A 17,549-nucleotide genomic window follows, 5' to 3' on the forward strand; every position below is an offset into this window, starting at 1 on the left:
CATAATTCTTACAGACATAAAATATTTTCCAAACACCACACCATGTAGCTTACTGTAATAACCGTGGGTTTGTAATAGAGATTTTACTGTCTCAAACTAGATTCTAAGACCGTCCCCCTTTAATTCTAAAATGACAAGATTTTGAGAAGTAAGCAGCTGTGTATTAGGAAGACAAGTAGACAGTATCTTTTTGCACTAGTGGAAAAATTGAGGCAGAAAACATTTATTGACCTATCAGGAATAATGGCCAGTGAGGTTGTCTTTGTAACTGAGGACAAAACAGATGAGATTCATAGATGCTGCAGGAAGGAAAATGAGGTCATGACTTCTGTCTAGTTAGATGGGAAGGTGGTAAAGTCCACTGCAGACAGGGGAATAAGAAAAGTCAGGGAGCTGGGTGGAAAAGAACTACCACCCCAGGAGTTCAGGCTCTTTGACTAGGGTTGCTGTGATCTTTCTGCTCCTTGTCTGGATCCTTGATAACCTTGCTTAAAATGAGACTTTTCAGCAAGGACCCCGTTAAGAGGTCTGAGATAGGGGACTTCAGCTGTACAAGATAGGTGGGCGAGAGGACCTTATCTATTCTGGATTTCTCTGGCCCTGATTTCTCACAGCCCCATAGCTGTATTTGTTCAGGGAAGTGCCCACGAATGAACTGCCCTAGGACAAAGCAAGTTAGGCTGGGACAAGGTAGGAGTGGGAGGCTAGCAGGGTGATCACAGCCAATGGAGGCTTTAAAAACAACGCTGATCTCATAGAGGCCAAGAGAACAGGGTGGGAGGAGAGGAGAGAAAAGGGAGATCAGAGGGTTCTAAACTGTAGTTAGTCATAAGTAAAAACTTTTACATGTTATGATATGTAGAGTGACCATTTATAACTATATGTAATAACTATATGGTCTTCATACTCATGAACGCATTCCAGCAGCCATCGTTGGCTGAACAAGACCTGTACAAGAGCAAGCCGGTCAACATTCCAGCATGGAGCTGCATGAGCACCCACATCTGACTGAGGAGTTGACAGTTAATGACTTCTGGGGAAGAAAAGTTGGTTTTTTAAGGGTGTGGCCCCTGGTAGGTCCTCTGAACCCCAGTGGGTGGCCTCACACTCATGAGTATATGGGCAGCAAAGGTTGGACTTGGCGGGTCATGACAAAATAGATCAAAAAGGGAACAAAGTGGGGAGAACGTGGCTGGGGCAGATCAGGGAGGGGTTAGGGAGATAAGTAGGGAGGAAATATGATAAAAATGAATTGGGTACATGTAGGAAAAATATATTTTAAGAAGAAAAACAATGTTCTTTTCTCCTCTCAAAGAGGACCCCCAGTAAGACAGGTGAACACAGAGAAGAAAGGGATTTAAGGGGTCTGAAAGAGTAGGTTGAACATTCAACAGTGGTTAACATTAGCTAACATTCAGCAGTGACTTGCCAATCCTCGAGTCAGATTTGCAAAGTGCAGACAAAGGAAACTGAGCTTTTAATAGGTCCCTTGGCTAAAAAAGTCTTTCTTCATCTTAACAAAAAATGCCAAGCATTCAGACAAGGAGCAGAAAGGCCAAGAGCTGAGCCAGGCTGTCTGGACTCCCAGGGGAGTGGGCATTTCTCCTCCCTTACCGTCTCCTTGTTTCCTATCTTATGGCCATTTTCACGTGGAACGAAACGTGTTTTGAGATTTTGGTTTGTTTTTAATTTATGTGCATGAGTATTTTGCTTGGCTGAATATGTGTGCATCATGTATGTCCCTGGTGCCTTTTGAAGGCCAAAGAGGGTTCCGGATTCCCTGAAACTTGAGGGACAGAGGGTTGTCATACGTCATGTGGATGCTGGGAGCCAAACTTTGGTCCTCTGTAAGAGCAGTAAGCACTCTTAATAACGGAGTCATTTTCTACAGCCCTGAAAAGGTGCTTTAAAATGGAAAATGTCACCCACTACCTATTCTTATTCCACTGGAACATGTTTTATTTGTTCTACTCCAGTTTTTTTCTAGTCTGCTTTTAAGTGTACATTTGTATAAGGATACTATTTTTATTCAGTTAACATGTTTAAGGATCCCCATATTTGATTTCTATTTTGTTTTCATTCTTTTTTTTTCCCTTTATTGTTTTAATTTTGCTGGCAAGAGGGATTGAACCCAGGGCTCTGAAATGTTAGGCAACCGTGATACCACACATCTGCCTCTGTAGTCCCTGTACCGGGGCCCCAGATCTTAGTAGTATGTTTGCCCTGAGACTTTAGTACACCCGGCTCCATGATGAAAGTGCCATTCAGGCTGTGACACTCAGCACATAGACAGCACCACCTACCCGAACTAAAGCAAAGACTTAACCCATCAAATCCATAGGGAAAGACTACAACTTTTTAGCTTCTGTGGTTCTGCTTCTGACTAACTGCTCTTGTTAGCTGGAGTATGTCAGCCCAGAACATAGTTTTTGTGCTTGAAGGCTCATCCTGAGAAAGGTACCAGTGTTACACTATGTTCCTGAACACCCAGTGTAGATGCTGGCTGACACATAAAGACTGTCTCTTGGCTTCAACCCATGTCTGAACAGTCTTCTCTGGTGGATATGCCCCAATAGTCCTGTTTAGATTTGTTTTCTAAATTTTCCTTTTAGGTGGAATAAGATCTCATGCTATAATAATTCACTAACCCGGGGTTGGGGATTTGGCTCAGTGGTAGAGCGCTTGCCTAGGAAGCGCAAGGTCCTGGGTTCAATTCCCCAGCCCCGAAAAAAGAAAAAAAAAATTCACTAACCCAATTCTCCTAAATCTGAAGATTACCCATTCAGTAATTCATTTAACAAACACTCTTCAGCCCTGATATGACCTGGAAGTGGTTCCAGGTTGTGAGCGGTCCTCAGTGAACAACCGACAGAAATCCACCTTCTCTATATGTTACTGTGAAGGGCTGGTGAGTAAACGCAAAAGTCACAGATTACGCCTTATGTCAGAGAATGAGAATGTTGTGAGAAAGATCTCAGAAGAGAAAGGAGATGGGAGATGTGATTTAAATAGGGTGGGTCTTACGGAAAGAGTTATGGGAGTGTGGACTTACAGGAGGGAAGCAAGTAACTTGTTTTTATGATCACTCAAATCTGCTGCCATTATGGAAGGAACCTACGTCTTCCTGCTTATGGCCTCTCAACCGTCCTCTAAGCAATACGTGCTCTGGATGCTATCTTTAGGGCAGAATTTTCAAAGTAGTTTAAATATTTTCTCATTTTTAAAAATATTGGCCAATGATTGTGGTCAAATATCTTTACTTATTAGGATCTGACACTCAGCTTCGGAGCACTCAGGGCACTGGGCTGGGTGAGCTGCTTCTGCCGTGGAACTGATGTGAAGGGTGTTAGTGGGACACAGATGCACAGATGGAGGAGTCCCTGAACTTTTCTTCACACGGGCAGTGATTTCAACCATTATGATATGTATACTTTCATGCATTACAATGGCCCCATTTAGATTTGGTTTCTAAATTTTCCGTTTAGGTGGAATAAGATCTCATACTATAATAATTCGCTAACCCAATTCTCCTAAGTTTGAAGATTACTCATCCAGTAATTCATTTAACAGACACTCTTAAGCCTCAATATGACCTGGAAGTCATATTGTCTTCAATAGGCCATACATTTAAGTGACCTCATGATTTGCTACTCATTAAATTTATTGGCTAAAAGCAATGAGGTTTCTCCTCCTCCTCTTCTTCCTCCTCCTCCTCCTCCTCCTCCTCCTCCTCTTCCTCCTCCTCCCCCCTCCTCCCCCCTCATCCCCTCATCTTTCCTCCTCCCCCCTCATCTTTCTCCTCCTCCCCTCTTCCTCCTGCTCCTCCCCCTCCTCCTCCTCTCTCTCTCCCCTTCCCTCCCTTTTGCCTTTGTCTCTCTTCCATTGCCAATGTTTCTCAGATACGTTGCTATTAGGCACCTTACACATCATCATACTAAGCAATTGATGGAATTTTACTATTCTCACTTCGTAGATCAGAGAGACAGGAAGAAATCTGCTATTTTAGTTAGGACCCACCTGTGATAGAGAGAAAAATTGAGACAGAATTTGTCTGGCTCTAGAAGTCCATTCAGCAAATGATTGCATTGTCTGATCAATGCCTACTGCTTTCTCTAACACATCTGGTCCATCACTCTGAAAGTTCGATGGTGCTTTTGTTCTTGTCCTAGATTCTGACAGGTCTGGCTTTGAATTCTGTTGTCTCATTCATTATCCGTGGCATCTCAAATGAGTAGCTTAGTAATTCTAACTTTCTCTATCTACCTAAATGACATAGATTTTGCAAGCAGCAAATACAATAATTCCTATTCAACACTTAGCATAAAAAAGTACTCCAACAATATTGGTCTTAAAAAAGTAATCAATTCTTCCCGCAAGTTTGATCCAGTCTGTCATCCACATTCATTTCAATTGCCAATAACGACTTACTCTCCTGGGTTTGTGTAAGGAGAGTTTGGTGAGATGTAATAGCAGTGATTTTGAAGGATTCTGTTTTCATTGTATTTCTCCTGCAGTTACTGGCAAGGTTTCATGTTAGATGGTGGGCTGGTGAAAATTGAGGATTGGCTGGATGGCTCTTGAGACCCCCTTCTCAATTTGCAATTTCTCTGATTCTGTAGACGTCGGTGCATTTTACAGACACATCACGTTTCTCCTTCACAGCGATGGCACTTCGCTTTCAAACGCTTTGCAAAGAAAATTACTTCTTATTTTTTTGCTGCAGCCCACACAGTCACTCTAAACCAATCATTAGAAACAGCTATGGTTATGGCTGCAACATCTCTTTGACCAAAAGCAAAGCTGAAATCCAGAGTCACAGGCTAGTTCTACGTTTACAACAAGGCAGTGGCTTCCACTTGCCCTTACGGACTTCCTTGCCCTTGGTATCTAGCCCTGTGTCAAGACATCAGCTCCCCATCCCCTTTCATTTGGAGATTGGCACCGTGTACTTCCAAGTGGAAGATTGAGCAAGAACGAGTGGAACCAGTAATATTTCCAGAGAGGTCCCGCTGCACATTTCTCTTCATTTACCATTTTGTTTGATGTGTATCTGTTTTTCCCATCTCTGCCTGTGTGCGTTTAGATACAAAAATCCTAGCTAACCTTGACATGATCACAGGCTATAGAACAATCATGATGGTGTTTAAAAAACCAGGTCCAAGAATCCTTCCTTTGGGGGTCTCTGAGTTCTACTTGAATGTTACAAAGTCAGAGTCTCTGTAGAGGTGTTTTAGTCAGTAATTATCTGTCTATCTATCTATCTATCTATCTATCTATCTATCTATCTATCTCACATATACATCTTATGGAATGCCACAGGTGATTCCCTATGATGTAAAGAAACCTGCTACGTCATTAGACAAAATCCATCATTTTGCCCAAGTGATAATGTGGCCTGGTTCTCACCACTCTGACTTAGAGTGTTACACCCATCTTTAAGCCATGGATGCTAATAACGAATGCACATTATAGACTCATTTACTTAAAAATATTTTATTTGTTGTATGCTATGTGTATGGGCATTTTGTGTGCATGTATTTGACCCATGTTTGTGTGTAATGCCCATGGAGGCCAGAGGAGGATATTGGATCTCCTGAAACTTAGCTACAGTGAGAGGACTAAACTCAGAGCCAGGTGGACTCCATGACAGACTGCAAACTGACAGTTCAGGAGACTAGGTCTAAGTTTCTTTTTCCCAGAAATGAGAACCCAGATCCAGGAGCCAGATCCAGGCAGCCAATCCAAGGACATCTTGTCATCTGGCCTGAAGTAAAAGTAGCTAGAATGAATAAGAGACACCCCCAGGGTGGTCCCCAGAGCCTAACGAATTGTGGAATTAGAATCCTCAAGATAGAGCTAACCATTCAAGGTAAAAGGACACATACCCACCCCTGGAATTTCCACAACTGACAATAAAAGCTGGGCCTGCGAGCCCACAAGGGGCTTACATTCACATATGGAGAGACCCCTCCATGAGGAACATTCAGCTGAATAAATGCTCTTTGCTTTTGCATTCTATTCAAGTTTGGGGTATCATTCTCTGGTGATCTTGTTCCCTAACAACAGGTGGTTGTTAGCTGTGGTGTGGGTGCTGGGAACTGAGCATAAGTCTACTAGAGTAGCCAGTGCTCTTGATGGCTGAAACATCTCTCCAGCCCTTTATTTTATGTGGCTAACAGCCTAAATCTTTATCTATATACTGCATACTTGCCTGGTGCCTTGTAGAAACCAGAAAAGGGTATCAGATCCCCTGGAATGGGATTTACAGATAGTTATGAGCTGACATGTGGGTGCTTGGAACTGAATCCAGGTCCTCGGTGATAGCAATAAGTGCTCTTAACCAATGAGACATTTCTTCAGCCCCTACATACAAGTTGTGAAAACAGTATTGCTTATTCTAACACAAGATTTTACTTTTGGGGACTATTCAATATGTATTTGATACATGATGATGATGACGCTGCTGCTGCTGCTGATAAAATAGAATGGTGGTGGTGGTGGTGGTGGTGATGATGATGATGATGATGATGATGATGATGATAAAATAGAATGGTGGTGGTGGTGGTGATGATGATGATGATGATGATAAAATAGAATGGTGGTGGTGGTGATGATGATGATGATGATGATGATGATGATGATAAAATAGAATGGTGGTGGTGGTGGTGATGATGATGATAATGATATTCCTCTTCCTTACACTATGAGCAATTACAGGAGAAGAGGCAACTCAAGGGAGAAAGGGCCTCTTTGGCTCACAGTTGGAAAGTACACAGCTCATCAGGGTAGAGAAGGCACAGCTCGGTGTGAGGTTTCTTGCTTGCATTGCCACAGGTAAAGAAGCAGAGGAAGTTCTGGAAGTAGGGACTGCATACAACACTCAGTGCTCCTCACCAAGTAGCCCATTTCCTCCAGCGAGGTCTACCTCCTAAAGGTTCTCAAACATTGTCCGTAGCCGCGCTGCAACTCTTCAAACACAGGTGCCCATGTGGGGCATTTTATATCAAAACTATAACAACTAATAGCCCCTTTTAAGAGGGGGACTGAAGTAAAGAATCAAAATAATTTAGGAAAGTGGGGAGTTACAAGAGACACCCTAAAGTGGTATAAAGAAAATACTTCATTTCCCCCTTTCTCTCCCTGCTCAGAGGAGCTTAAGGATCAATTCAAATTGTGTTATGATTTCCGAAGTAGCAATTTATGTTTGGCTATACAATTTGTCAACCGCTTCAAAGGGCTGATGATTAGATTCTGGCTACAGAGCACTCAAAAGGTAACAAATGGCTTATTAGTCCCCAAAATTATTTTCCCTTCTGGCTATGGAGGTTTATTTAAAAACACGAGTAGTTTCTTGCCAGAAAAACGAATGTGACCGGAAAAGGAACCACTGCGGCTCTTCACCCTCGCGGAGTAATTCTACATTTGTAAAATACAACCATTTTTATACTTGTGCCATGGCTATTGAATCCATATTGAAAATGAAGCATTGTGAAATTAAGTGAAGAAAGGCAAATTACACATTGAACGGACGGCTGGGTAATTTATTGCCTACATGAGACCTTTCAGCGGGAACAGGGAGGCTATCAGCCAGGTCAACAGCACAAGGAATTGTTCCTACAAAGCAGGACACGTGGTCACCTCATACATGGATATCACAGAAACAAAAGAAAAGGTGCGGGGAACAATGGGTCCTTCAGTTGGATCACCCACGCTGCGTGCTCCCCTAATGCACAACAATTAATTTCTGCTTGTCTAAAACCAGGTTGGACGGCTAACAAGCTTGTCAAACACTCAGCTGGGAAGTAAAAATGAGTTTAGACCCACAAACACTGGGACATACGTGAGACCTAGTTTCAGATCATACAGAACGGTCTTATGGAATGAATTTCAATTCTGTTTTTAAAAATATCCCATGAGGGAGGGGCTGGAGAGCTGGCTCAGTGGTTAAGAGCACTGGCTGTTCTTACAGAAGACCCGGGTTCGACTCCCAGCATTCCCATGACAGCTCATGCCTGTCTGCTGCTCCAGTTCCAGAGTTTCTGACACCCTCACACAGACATACATGTAGGCAAAACTACAATGCACATTAAAATAAAAATATCTTTTAAAAAATTATATGGTATTAGTGCTATATGTGAGTATGCAGATTCAATACGCTCATTGTAATTGGAATGTCATATGAAGGGCCCGATATAAATGAAAGAAGTGAATTCCATTATTTTGAAATTGAGAGTGGTCTGAAGGGTCCCACGGTAGCTCTGCTAATTGTAAGTTAAAAGTGAGACAAATGTTGGTTTATTTTCTTAAAGTGTGGTCTATGAAAGCAATCATCTGAACTTTCACAAATAACATTTGGGCCTAGCCTAGAAATACATATTGTGATGCCTTGGCAAAATCTTCCCAGTAACTTTTTAGGACGCAAAAAATAACTTACGCTAAAACCCCTTGGCAACTGTTTTATGATTCAAACCCTCTTCTCATGTAAACACGAGACTTGGGTTATAATTCAACATGACCAGAAGATTCAGTTTCAATTCAAAATGTGAATTTATAGTATCACATTCCAAGTTTCCCAACTGGTACACATGGTTTTTGGGTTTTTTTTTCCCCACTGCTGAACATTGTATGGGAGGGGGGTTGTTCAGATGAAAAAGCCAACTTTAAATTAGAATGGCCCTTCCTTTGTATTTACTAAGACTATTGTTCTAAGATTTTAGTGAACAGAAGATTAATTTCTTCAGGTTACTAATATTAAACATGATATTTTTCCAATGTTTTCATCAGTACTTTTCCTGGTATATATTATCCTGAAACCACTCAATTGTAAATGCATTTAATTTATCTTTCTTGTCTTTTGTGTGCTCAGTATTAGTAAATATGGCATTAATAGTTTGCTTTTGAACATTCTAACTTATGGTCTAGCTGTGATACAAATTGAATGCTCATGCACAGATGAGAGCAGACCAAGTGAGGAAAACTGACCTTTACTATCTCCATGGAATTTTCTATTTGATATCCTTTAATATCCCCATTAAAATTTCAAGTCTAGAAACTAAGCCTTACTTCAAAATTATCTTTTAAAAACTATACACCAAATGAAGTCTCCCAACTTCCAAAAAACCCCTCCATCCTGGAAACAAGAACCTCATTCACTGATAAAATTATCAACCATAAAAGCCAACATACATATACAAATGAAATATTTTTATTAATCCTAACTTTGTTAGGAGAGAATATAGTTGTTTTTATTGACTGGGGTCAAATGTTTCATGCCTCTCAATGCTCTGAGGGATGTAAATGGTCTTTGTAGCCCGATGCTATAGAAAAAAAGTCAGTTCTAAAGTAAGAAACACCGGCCGCTAGTCTAAGGGTCCTTCCTTTGCTGCCCACTGTTTTCAGGGCAGGCATACACTTAATCCATTTTAGTTATGAATGCAGCCTATTCTCTCAAAGAAACTATTGAAAGACTTTCATATTTATTGATCTCACCCTCTTTAGGTACAAAACCATCTGTATTAAATACACTAAACCAAGGCACTTTGCATGAGTGGATTCATACTAACATGCCTGGCGGTCCAAAATCAGACATAAAATTCATCATCTTATCCATGAACAAAAACAAGATCAAGTTTTCTTGAAACAAGATAAATGTCACCACTACACACATTCCTTCTCGCTAACTAAGGGGAGCACATGAAGCTCATCTGACATTACCTCAAGCTGACTCCAACTCTTACACCTCCCTAGGCCTTGCTCCCGGAAGCCATGTGACGTGGCTTCTAATCTGGACTTCCCACTTTTCTCCTGAACTCACCGAATGCCTTTTGACAATGTCTAGGTGGCGAGACAGAAAGGAGAGGCAGAGGAAGAAAACTCATTCTCAGCATTTTCCTCAGTGTGAATTTCTTTCAGCACAGGGCTTTTTATGTTGGGAAACTTTGCCTTTTCCTCATGAATGGTACTTTGGTATGTAACTTCAAGATCAATACCTGACTCAATGAACAACTTTTACCTTCTCTGTGTGTTAAAGTATTCTGTCTGAAAAGCACAACATATTTATTGAACTTACTCCCAAGGCACTTTATAGATAAAAGTTTCATGGTAACATTTCCCACATCTCCTTGGGGTATAATGTAATACAACTATAGCCAGTCCATAGCACTAAGTTCTGAAACTTTCCTTAAGGCCTTTAATGACTCCAAATTACCACATTCACTGAGCTTGTGTCTTATGCCGTAAATGTTTGCTGTTCATCTTTGTTTGATTCAGAGTATCAGTTCTCAGTCTTCCTATACCACTTCTTGGTTGCCCCCAGCTCTGCCCCCATCTCTGCAGTTTATGCAAGATCCTCCTTAACAGCTCCTTAGTTGGGGACATAACTAAGAGTCCTGGCCTCTCATTCAAACCCAGAACATCTGCCGCCAACTTTCTCCTGTTTTCTGAACCCATATCTTTCTTGTATGATCTTTCCGTCTCCGTCTCTGTCTCCGTCTCTGTCTCCTTCCCTTCCCTTTCTCTTCCCTTTCCTTCCCTCCTTGTCTCCCTTCGCCCTCCCTCTCTCTGTCTCCTTTCCACTACCCCCTGCCTCAGTACACTAGTTTCTTCATATTTCAAAGCCAGCACCAGTCATCATTACTTTATTATGCATCTGTTATTTAAGTTAATGTCGCAGTAGTCCAGGCTGTATGTGTCAGTGACCTTTGGCACATTCCTCTCTATTTCTTTCTTTTCATTCTCCAAATCCTGACAGATTCTATCTCCTAAAGGCCTTTACTTTTACCACTGCGGTAGTGCTATCCTAGTTATTCTAAGTCTGCATAAGCACCATCCTGGGATATTAGTAGCCTCATGTCTGTCCAACTTTTCTTCAGGCTTTGACACCACCCTCAGCAACCAGTCTATCCTTTCGTGTGTTTTCGTTATATGTTTTTTGCTATGTGAACCTGGCCTTGCTTCTTTGTCTCAGTAAAACCCAGGGGGGTTGCTCATTAGATTGAAGGGTAACTCTGACCACAGGTGTGTGACTCTTCCTGGTGCTGTACTCTTCAGGAGCAAGGGCTGGGAAACATCTGCTTAGTGATGTGGTGCGTGCTAAATAATTAATCCAGTCCAGCCCCACAGTCAGTGGTTGATACCTTTCATTACCTCCACACTAGCGTAACTACGCCAGGACCCACAATCACAGCACAGCACTGGGAAAGAAACTTCCTATTCAAAGAATTTGGCACTTCACAAAGTTGCCATAATTAACTTCAATCAACTAAATTGGGGGCAGCAGCAGTAACAACATGTTTATGCTCCTGGACCCAAATTTCCTTTCAGGGAAACCAAAAAATAGCCTATTAATTGGTCACAGGATTGAGAGGAGGTATTTAGTGGCTGAAAAGGTGTTTCTTTGGCCTCCCTGGCCATTATTGTTGACCTGAACCATGAAGTTGGCCTTGCTTATTCTGACAATTTGCTTGATGAGGAAGAGTCCACAGAACTGCTTTCTCAGATGCTTGTGTGGGAGTTGTATCCTAGTAATGAGCCACCCATGGCCAAAAGCAGACATTTTGATCTTACCAATAAGAATCAACAGTAGAGATTTGGTTCAGAGAAGAAATGACCACTTTCTTGCTTTTGGAGGTTCAATCTTCTCCTTTGTATCATTAGCAGATGCTCCAAAGACAAGCATGCATGTTGGGTTGACTGGATAGCTGCTTCTATTTTAATTGAAATATATTGGGTCCTTAGTTCAGGGTGACTTCTTTGTATCAGCTCAAGGCCAGCATTTATCAAATGTGTTTCTCAAAATAGTAGGAGAAAACAGATTGCTTTATCCATGGTCAAATAAATCTGGAAAATAGTCTATAATAATGTATTTGCTTCTAAAATGGTTTAAATGGATGTCTACTAATTAAAGTGAATCCTCTCCCCACCCCAACCCGTTTTTGTGTGTGTGTGTGTGTGTGTGTGTGTGTGTGTGTGTGTGTCTGTGTGTCTGTGTAGTACTTGCAAATACTTTGGTGAACTGTGTTTCTGCAAAATATTCTGCTAGTATGGAATTAATTGTGTCTTAATTCAAAGTACGAGGTCTTTGAGCTTTTAATATATATTTTCTATAGCTTCTTAAAGTTTCCTTCCCTTAAATATAATATATATATATATTTCTCTTCAATCATTAATTCTATTTTCCTTCTCTTCCTGGAGAACTTCACTAGTTCTAGTTTGGAATCACTGCATAAAATATGAACTTTCCATGGTAACTCTTTACTGTCTACATAAAGACGGACACAAGGCCTGTGAGCATCTGTGTACCAGTCTAGCCAGAGGCATAAAGGAATTTGCTTCTGTTTTTAAGTATTGTTTCCATAGCACTGAGTCCCTGAGTATCTTATTCTAGGACAAAAGGAAGACCTATATTCTTGACTTTATTATTTTCTTCTCATTATGTGTTAATTTTACAGAGAGGTTGGGTTCCATTAACCAAATGGGCTTTGTTAACAAAGCAACTTGAGGCTTAGTCCTTGGCTGGTGTCTCCCTCATCTGCTCCCAGGGCCTGTTTTCTTGTGAGCCCTTGTGTTGTTCACTCTGCTGCCTTCATTTTCTTTGGTTAAGGGAGAGTAAACCAGCAGCTTAGTTTTAATTAGTGAACTCAGTTTCATATTACCCCTTTGTGCATATTTAAACAAAAACTTTCCTATAGAAGTTTTGCTCGGGAACCCTGAATTCTATATATAGACTCTTTTATTGCTCTGGTCCCCAGTGGGAGTGGTGCCTGCATTTCCCCAGGAGCATTGATTTTCCTTATTTTTAATGGTTATAGAAAGGTGCATAAAGTACTTCGGAGAATAAAGACAAGCCAATGTCCCAAGTCATTGTTTTCCCACCCTTTTGCTAGTTTTATTTTCAGGATCACCCCCACTAGGACAATGGTCCTATAGAAGATGGAGAAACTGAGGCAGAAAGACTAATGGCATGCCAAAATAAACGACTCGTTTCTCTGTTACCAGTGGAAATAGCAAGCGTAGGCTTTAAAGAAATTGATGTCCAGAGTCAGAGTGAGCTGAGGTTGGACTGCCACAGTCTGTGCACATAGGCAGGTTAACTATGTGAGGCTTGTGGATGAGGCTGTAAAACGAGGCTGCCTGTGTTGCAGGATGCTGAACTGGGGTCCTGAATGCACATTGTTGCTGAAATGTGGCTGGGTGTTTTCATAAGTGGCAACATTGTAGATATGAAATGAGCCTATACTTTTGTGTGGGAAATACCTGAGCTTCCTCTACTAGTCAGGGAGGAAAATCACTAGGCAAAAAAAGGGAAACAGGGTTCATTTTATTTAATTTCCTTTAAAAGTATGAAGTCATTCCAGACTAAAGAAAAGAATGTCCACTGCCTTTGAGGAAAGGCTGTGAACTGTCAGTGTAGAGTAATGTGAGAGAAAATTCAAGATTTTTTACTGAGCCAGATGTATTGAAACTAGATTCTTTCCAATTTGTTGCCTAGCAACCACGACATTTGTCCTTGCCACCACATGGAGTCACTGGGCAATTTGATACAGGCTGGAACAAGAAGGAAGCCCAGTACAGCATTCTGCAAAAACCCTGCAAATGTCTGAGTTCACTTTAGTGCTAGCTTTATTTATCTGGTTTGAGAAACTCTAGCAGTGTTCCTACTGTGCAGTCTAATAACTATATGTACCGGGATAGCCTGGGCAGAGGCTGCAGCAGGGTCGTTAGGATAGATTCCTTCCAGCGGACACTAGGGTAAAGCTTCACATTGGCTGTGAGCGTTGTCAATCAAAAGTCCAGGGTCTCCTGCTCATTGGCTTGGGGTTAGATACTGAATAAATTCTTGCCTGAACGATAATACCTGCATACGTTTCTTAATCTTTCTCTGACATGGTTTCCTCATCTTTAAAAGAGGATGCTTTGCCGTAACATTTGTTCGTAATTATTATAAGTGAATGGTTTAGATGCTTACCTGGCACCAAGCAAGTAGGCGGTAATGATTGGCTGCTATTAGTATTCGGGGTTAAGGCTCTTCTTTCAGAACAATTCTCTTGGTGGTGGTGGTGGTGGTGGTAGTGTGTGTGTGTGTGTGTGTGTGTGTGTGTGTGTGTGTGTGTGTGTGTGTGTGTCTCGCACGCATTTCTCCATATTAAAGCAGCTCTCTTAAATCCTTTTCCTTTTATCTGCCCCCTGCCAGCCTGGCTATTGCCATTGCACTACCACCTGGGGATACTTCTAAGTAGGATTTTCCTGCTTCCCAGACTGGAAAGCACTGGTTCTGCTTCTCCATCTTTCAAACCAAGCACAATCCAGGGCCTTTTGGGCTGTCGATGATACAGAACCTTAACAGAAAATAAAATGATTTCTTTCCTCCTTTGTTTCCCTTCTGTGGAGGAATTCTTCCTTTGAGCGATAGGAAGCTGGGAGTAGAAGAGAAAGAAGTCTGCAAATGGCTGAAAGGCAATCAGTGCTGTTTTGTACACAAGCAATAAAATCACTTTGAGTAAATTAAAAAAAAAGAAAGGCAATCAAAGTGGAACAAAAGCAAAGGGAGGAACTAACAAAAGAAAGGCAAATTTTGCTAGTCCTCCTGTTGGCAAGAAACAGAGGCTTTCTCAGAGAACTGCAGAGGGAAGGGCATGGGAGACGTAGAACAGTGGTCTGGAAACACTGAACTGCAGACTACGGGGAGCCCACTCACGAGAGGCTTCCTTCGATGAACACATGTGGTTTCTATGTGACAACATTAATTTTTGAGACATGACATTATTTAAGATCAGTGGAGGAGGGTTTGAATTGGGCAGCATTTAAAAAAAGTTTGAATTCATTACTCAGAAAGTGTTTTCAATTGACAAATTCACTTTCATGTATCTTTGCCCTATAAGACTTAATCTTGCTTAATCTTGTATGCTTATGCACAGATTTATGAGTTTTATGTCATTAGTAATATCAAACTTTGCAAATCTGTGACTAGTTTTTTTATCTCATAACAATGTATCATAGACGTTCAGATATTTAAATACATATATATCTATATATATATAGAAATACAAACACACACACACACACACACACACACACACACTTGATTTTTGAGACAGAGTTTTTCTGTGTAACCTTGGCTATCCTGGAAATCCTTTTGTAGGCAAGACTAGTCTCAAATTCAGAGATCCACCTGCCTCTGCTTCCTGAGTGCTGGAATTAAATATCACCATTCATGGCTTGAAAATACATATGTTTTGTATAGACAGACATACCAATACAAAATAGAGATATGCTAATGAAATGTTTTAAACAGAATTCCTATTGATATTTAAAAGTTTCCAAATCAGCAGTACACATGCTTGCGATATCTGCATATATTTATGCTTGTATACACACACACGCGCATACACACACACACACACACACACGCACACACACATACACACACACACACACACACACACACACATATATGATGCTTTAAGGTTACTTGTGGATCACCCTTCAAAAGCTATAGATTTATTTTGAACCATATGGTGATGGCATCTCCCCTTTACTGTTACCATAATAACACATTTTCATCTTAATTTTTTGTACTTCAGCAATTACATGAAAAATTTGCTTCAGTTTGTGTTTGCAAGGCCACACATACATGGGACAAAGACCTGGCGCTTGGCTAACTGTATTTACCTACCTATGGCTATCTTTTGGATGCATTCCCTTGGGCTGTCTTTTTCATATTAAAATCTACAGAGTTCTGGATATGACAAATAGTATCCTTAAAAAAAAAAAAGCCATCACCTACAACACTTTATATTTTCATTTACATGCAGGATGCATATAAATTCCTAACAGTCAAAATTTTAAGGATGTATTTTTTAGTTTATATGTGTGTGTGCCTATGTGAGTTGATGTGCTCCCTGTACATGCAGGTAGCTATGGAAACAGGACAACAGATCCCATGGAACTTGAATTTTATGCACAGTCCTGGATGCTAGGAACCAAACATGGGTCCCCTGCAGGAGCACTTAGTGCTTTTAACCACTAAACCATTTCTCTCATATCCAGAACTCTGTAGATTTATAGAATGAAAAAGGTAATAAAGGCTTCCCCCCTAAAATCAAAATAAATCGGACAACAGAACATTCAATATTAACATTGTTATTCAACATTAATTTGGGGGATATTACATTATACAATAAGACAAAAAAATTAAGGATGTAATACACTTATTTGAAAATCAGGAAAAAATCCAATCATTTGAAAATGACATAACTGTGAATCTAAAAATAAAATAATCATACAGAATTTGATGAACTTCTTATTTGTATTGAAATCAACAGCTTAAAAGATGTTAAATATATTAACAATTAGCAGTAAGAAAAGGAAGTGTTCTTCAAAGATTCTACTCTCTTTTACTGAAAACCCACTAGGTGTCAGGAACTAAATCCAGTAGCCAAATCTCGGGTCTTTATGAAGAATGTGCAGTTTACCATGGAGGACATACAAGATGACCTGGTTAAACAGTCTAACTCGTTAATTAACTATCATAAAAGTTTACTAGAATCCTCAGGATTCTAATCAGGACACGCCACTTCCTTAAATTAAAGAGGACATTCAGGCCCTCCGTCTATCAGCTAACCTGCATTTCTATATTCTACTCCACTACTGTGTGTAAAGGGGGGGGGGCTGGCTTTATCCTGTGAAGTCCTGCTGCTCAGCTGCTGTGTGTAGCCTGGTCTGGTTAGAAGATGAAGAGGCTGTTCCACCAACTGAATTCCCATCAGTCCGTCAAGTCGCCCAGAGAAATGTATCATCACCTCTATTCATAGCAGTCAAGAGAACTATATTTCTAAAAACATATTCTACAATCCAACCTTCTCAAGTTTGGTCTTCTTCGTTTTACACACGTTGTCTGAAGTGGTCAAACCAGATCAAATCTTTCTATTAACATTCTCAAACACTTCTCAGCGTGGACGTTTAAAGAAAAGAATGAAGGAGAGAGAATCCTAAAACGTAACCATTACCACATAATCAAAAATGGCTACAGAAAGATGGAGGGCTGCCGGGAGGGTTAAAGACATCGTGATTGAGAGAATCCAAATTCTTGTTTGCAGATGAGCACGTGTAGGATAGTAGTATTAAGTAAGTTAAGATTGCCTGCTGTGGTGGCTGGGGGTGGGAGCAAACGTTTTCAGAGAGCAGTGAATGAAAGTACCACATTTACCTCTTTCACCAGCAGACTTTCTGCTCTGTGCTCTGCTTCTTCCGGTACCGTGGAATATAGTGTTCGGATATCCCAAGAAACCGTGGCTGTCTGGGAGGAACAATGAAAAGAAATTAAGCCCTCCATCTTGAGAGCGTGGAGTGAATCACTACACCATAAACACCAGATCACATTGTCATAGAGCTGGGCAGAGAGGCTTGCCCCACCCTTACTGCTTTAATCCCCGTAAAACTACAACAAGCCAAACAGCCTCAAAAACACAACTACTAGAATTTCCCTAGTTACTGCTTCATCTGCTCAAGTCAAAAGCTTTAAGACGGGTTTTATTACTGAGAGGGAACAA

At 40.8% G+C, this 17,549-nt stretch overlaps 1 protein-coding gene across 1 annotated transcript in view; it reads right to left on the minus strand.

The window, feature by feature from the left end:
- Positions 1-17,549, minus strand: part of Dock10 (dedicator of cytokinesis 10) — a 249,623-nt gene that overhangs the window by 113,691 nt on the left and 118,383 nt on the right. Inside the window, exon 3 of the mRNA XM_032901452.1 lies at positions 17,207-17,296. Coding sequence (XP_032757343.1) covers positions 17,207-17,296 — 90 coding nt within the window. The remainder of the gene's footprint in view (positions 1-17,206; positions 17,297-17,549) is intronic.

This window comes from Rattus rattus, chromosome 4 (genome assembly GCF_011064425.1).
Source record: "Rattus rattus isolate New Zealand chromosome 4, Rrattus_CSIRO_v1, whole genome shotgun sequence".
Taxonomy (NCBI): Eukaryota; Metazoa; Chordata; class Mammalia; order Rodentia; family Muridae; genus Rattus; species Rattus rattus.